At 36.5% G+C, this 5,020-nt stretch overlaps 1 protein-coding gene across 4 annotated transcripts; it reads left to right on the plus strand.

The window, feature by feature from the left end:
• Window positions 1–458: 458 nt before the first annotated feature.
• LOC148079579 (uncharacterized) lies at window positions 459–4,229 on the plus strand. 4 transcript variants are annotated; one of them, XM_087792496.1, is made up of 6 exons: window positions 459–828; window positions 936–1,013; window positions 1,867–1,941; window positions 2,003–2,081; window positions 2,159–2,198; window positions 3,731–4,229. In XM_087792496.1, exons 1-5 carry the CDS (start codon window positions 562–564, stop codon window positions 2,179–2,181), a joined length of 522 nt encoding a protein of 173 aa, XP_087648622.1. In that variant the 5' UTR covers window positions 459–561; the 3' UTR covers window positions 2,182–2,198; window positions 3,731–4,229. The 4 variants fall into 4 exon arrangements, with proteins under 4 accessions (XP_087648622.1, XP_087648624.1, XP_087648623.1 ...); XM_087792498.1 differs by having other exon boundaries at window positions 1,880–1,941; XM_087792497.1 differs by lacking the exon at window positions 3,731–4,229 and adding an exon at window positions 2,283–2,381.
• Window positions 4,230–5,020: the final 791 nt, after the last annotated feature.

A 5,020-nucleotide genomic window follows, 5' to 3' on the forward strand; every position in this document is an offset into this window, starting at 1 on the left:
GTTTTGTTTTGTTTTACAGCGGCGCAATTAAGTGACGTAGATCCAAGATCTTTGACTTTGACAAGATGGCGTCAAGATAAAAAAGACGAACGATACCGTGAGTAAATAAATGTATTCCTTAATTCTGAACAAACATCTGCAAAATTGCGTAAAGGAAAGATTTATGGCAAGTACATAAAACGTTTCTTTTTATAAAGAAAACATAAATAGATTTTTCTTCCTCGGCGTCATCTTTTTGAACGTATTTAAATATTAGGATTATTATACAGTATGTGTAAATAATTTACAGCCGTTTAAGGTGGAAAGATTTGACTCAATAAATAAAATGAAAGGAAAGTTTTGTACTTTGTGACCGGAACACGGCTTAATGACGTCATCCGTCCCTTTGGCTTTGAACACCTTAACCTCCCTCAGTGCTTTCATATATATACCAGCAGACTTTCATGATGTTGTTTGACTTCAATGTCACATTTAGAATGTCATATTTAATGTGGACAGGTTGTTCTACTTTGCTACAAACAAGTCGGGACGGTTCAAGGAAGGCGCTAGAGTAAAATATCAATGGAAAGGTTTGATCTAGATTTTGAGCAATTGGTAGACGGCATTGACCCGGAGGAGCTGATTTCCACGGTCATGTACATGTGTGAACTGACTCCGAATCCCTCGCCGTGTGCCTCCCCTCAACCGGCCACTCTTGCAATTTCCTCAAATGATGTGGTCCATCCTGCAGAAGACAAGGATTCTGATCTGAGACAGCTTGAATCGCCTCTCAAGGTTTCTGCGACACCTCGGGATCTATGCGATAAAGAGACGAACATCTTGAGTCAGGTAACTTCTTTTTAGCCTTCATAGTCCTCCTACATGTAACAGTTAATATTACATTTTAAATTAAATGATTTGTCCACTCAATGGATTATACGTCTCTGACTTTGTAGTCTGGGCAATGTCAAGGGAATATTCAGCGAATCCTGGTCTCCTCGGGACACCGTCACTCTGCGGCAGGACGACCTATGGTGAGATATTTTGTTAATGTGTGTTATTCTCTTAAAAGTCAGTAATGTAAGAACTTCTAACCATCATTAGAAACTTATAACTATCGTTGGGAACCTTTAACCATTTTTATGAACATCTAACCATCATTAGGAACTTCTAACTATCGTTAGGAACATCTAACCATCATTAGAAACTTCAGACTATCATTAGGAACTTCTAACCTTTTTTATGAACATCTCACCATCATTGTGAACCTTTAACCATCATTAGGAATTTTTAACCATCATTAGAAACTTCTAACTATCATTAGAAACTTATAACCATTTTTATGAACATCTGACCTTTATTGTGAACCTCTAACCATCATTAGGAACTTCTAACCATCATTAGAAAATTCTAACTTTCATTAGAAACTTCTAACCATCATTAGTAACTTCCAAACATTTTTATGAAGATCTAACCTTCATTTTGAACCTCTAACCATCTTTAGGAACTTCTAACCATCTTTAGGAACTTCTAACCATCTTTAGGAACTGCTAACCATCATTCAGAACTTCTAACTATCATTAGCAACCTCTAAGTATCATTGGGAACTTCTAACCATTTTTATGAACATCTAACCATCATAGTTAACTTTAAACTATCATTACGAACTTTTAACCATCAATAGGATCGTCTAACCATCAATAGCAACTTCTAACCATCATAAGGTTGATGGAATGAAGAAGTGCTACGATTAGTCAAACTTCTGAGACAGTTTGTTGCTGACAAAAATCTATTGTTGTTAACAGTAAGAAACGTCATCTCTTGTGGTCCATGATCCATTGAAAGAACTTTGCTGGTTATGATGTAATCGTTTTTTAATATCTTCAGTTTTTATGTTCAGAAATTCAACGGGGAAATGGTGATCCTGAGGGAACAGAACAAACTGGCAAACGCCAGCATAGTGTAAGTGACTCATCAAAGTCTGTACGTTCTTAAGTTTAACAAAGTTCATTTCTCACTGCAGAGGTCGACAGGTTTTTTTCAAAGTTCTAGATCCATCCAAAGCAGAACCAGCCAGGGAGAGATCGAGGCTGGACAACTAGGTGAGTTGTTATGGCAGAAGAGCTAATAGTTGTATCATCGATGTAACAGTTTCTGATATTATTTAAATCTGTTTCAGGCAGGACTGGAAGTCAGACATAAAAACATCAGGGCCATAGGTAAGAACTCTTTGCTAAATAAATATAATTCAAATGTTGTGGTGAGATCGTGTTGTATTAATCATCTCTTTTATTGTATTTTAGCTATTTCATCTGATGAATATGACACCGCATTGACTGGAGTAGAGGCATCGTTTATGTATATAGATATATATATAAAAATAAAGTATTTTTGTTTAATAGCTGGTATGTTTTATTATTTATTTTACTTCTTTTTATTACTTTTACTCCTCAGAACTGTGCATGCAGACAAAATAAACGAAAATAAAAAAAAAGCAAATACATGCATGAATAATTAAAATGACAAGTTGAACTAAAGAGGTAACATTTATTTTTAATGATTTAATAGAAATGTAAGATTACTGAACAGTGCCTGCCTTAATGTCTGAGATGTTTCATATGGTGGTTTGTTTCTTTGCTCAACACCAAACAGTAGTGACTCACTCACTCTCTCTTAAAGTGATGTTGACAGACTTTGTTTCATCATTTCACTCATGAAACCTGATATAACGGCTGCGGCTCGTCTCTTGCTGGACCTATAAACGAAGCTGCTGCTTCAGTGAACATCAGATGATTTCATAAATGATTCACTTCTCATATCAACCATAACAACATGACACTTGAGTACTTGACCCCGGTCAAGATGGCAACACCAGTTTGATTATCAAATGTGATCCTGACATTAGTCGATGAGGTCGAACATATTCACGTCCCCTCTCTGACTCACTCGTAACGCTTTTTCCAATCAGCTCCGGCTAAAAGAGGCGTTAATACCTCTGAGCTTGAACTGCTTATTTCCTCCCACTTCCATTTAAACACTTCATCTCAGTTAATGGAGCCTGAGGCCGTGATCACACGCTGAAAGCCGTCTTTTAGAAACAGATTTGACACATAATTACAGGCGAGGGGCTGAACAGTACCTGTCATGTTCGTGTAATACTACTACTGTTACGGTTGCTACTATTCCTTCAATCACAATTGCTACAAGCACCTAATAACCTACATTAGACTTATATCCAACTGAGCCCCAGAGGCTGAACAGCTTAGTGTTTGCTAGAAATCAAACAATGAGTGAAAACACTTTGCAGCTAAATGTGGACAAAACTGAAACTCTGGTGATTGCTCCTGATGATAAGGTTCCAGGGTTGAGTCAGTACTTGGGTGACTTAGGTCAGTCTGTCAAACTGAGCCTGAGAAACCTGGGTGTTGTATTTGACAAGGACATGTCTCTAGTTCAACACTGCAGAAAACTGATGAGAAATTGTTTCCTTCAACTGAGAAAAATCTCTAAACTTAGGAAAATGTTGTCACAACACGATCTGGAGCTTGTAATCCATGAGTTTGTGTCTTATGGTCTGGACCATCGTAACAATTTAGTTTCGTGTCTAAACAAGAAGGACTGCAATGAATACAAAACTCTGCAGCAAGAATTCTGACCCGCTCTAGTAGAAGAACTCACGTTTTTCCTCAAATCTCCACTTGCTGCCAGTTTCTTTCAGGATCCATTTTAAATTTCTGGTTCTTACTTTCAGATCTATTCATGGTCAGGCTTCTCCTTACATCACTGATCTGATCCAGCCTTACACCCCACCTCGGGCTCTGAGGTCTGTGGATCGAATCTACTGATGGTTCCTGAACACGCTTCAGGACCAGAGGAGAGAAATCCTTCCAGACTGTTGCTCCTAAGCTTTGGAACGATCTTCCTCTCCCTCTGTGTTTGATGATCTACTGACTCCTTCAAGAAACATCTTAAGACCTTCTTATTTGTGCAGACTATTTCCTGATTTTCTGGGACTCCTGTGTTTGTCTTATGTGTCTTGATCTTTTAAAGTATATATTTTAACTGTGTATTGTTTTTCATTGTTCAAGCGCTTTGTAACCCTGGTCTAGAAAGGCGCTTTACAAATAACCATTACTTACGTACTTACGAACTTACTTACTTACTTGCTTACTTACTGCAGGTACCGCTGAGTGTTATGCTACTATTACAAATACTAAAAAAAAGTAAAATAAAATATAATTGATATTGAACCCTACAATTTGTATGTTGCTTTTTTTATTTTATTTTTGTTACTGTAACTATACTACTATACTACCTGTGTTAACTTCTCTCAGTGCTTGTATTGATAATGTCATGGTTCCTTAAAACTTCGTCTACTACAGAAACGATGAACTCCTCTATTGCACTTTTGTCACATCCTGCCTTTGGCATTTGTTTATAAAAGAAGGGAAAGGCTCTTGTCGGGTCTGTTGCCTGTTTACCTTCCTGGAAACTTCAAAAAGTCCACTTGTGACTTTGGCTAGGGGGGGGTCTCTGTTGGACCAATTTGATTGACATATCATGAACCAATCATTTTGAGCAGACCTCCTTAAAATGATTGGATGACGTTTTTACATAACTGGACTTACCACAGGTTGATAAAATATTTAGTTTTTTGTTAGATGATTTGATTGGACTGCTACATTTGAGACATTTTATTTTCTATTGAATGTACAATCATCTGTTAAAGTATTAAAGAAAGAAAGAATATCTATTGTTACAAATACTGAATGAAAAATTAAAATATATATGTTTAAAAATAAATAGCTATTTTTTAGTCACACACCACCTAAACATACACAACACTTAATTACGTATTTATAATTCTCTAGTTAGCTACAACAAATGTAATCCAATAAAACAATTAAATAAAGTTAGAATATAAATTAGTCATGCTCTGAGTCATAACCATATAAGATTTCCTTCAGTCATTTTTCGTATCTCAGATCTGAGATTATCTATGAACTATTGTGTCCATGACAAGAATAGAAGGGGGGAAGAA

This window comes from Callionymus lyra, chromosome 5, assembly GCF_982586985.1.
Source record: "Callionymus lyra chromosome 5, fCalLyr1.hap1.1, whole genome shotgun sequence".
Classification (NCBI taxonomy): domain Eukaryota; kingdom Metazoa; phylum Chordata; class Actinopteri; order Syngnathiformes; family Callionymidae; genus Callionymus; species Callionymus lyra.

Bases quoted from the DNA above. Each gene is read 5' to 3' on its own strand.
- LOC148079579 (XM_087792496.1), top strand. From the start codon at position 562: ATGGAAAGGTTTGATCTAGATTTTGAGCAATTGGTAGACGGCATTGAC. The intron at 1,014-1,866 runs GTGAGATATTTT...TAATATCTTCAG, and splicing joins CTGCGGCAGGACGACCTATG to TTTTTATGTTCAGAAATTCA. The intron at 1,942-2,002 runs GTAAGTGACTCA...TTCTCACTGCAG, and splicing joins CTGGCAAACGCCAGCATAGT to AGGTCGACAGGTTTTTTTCA.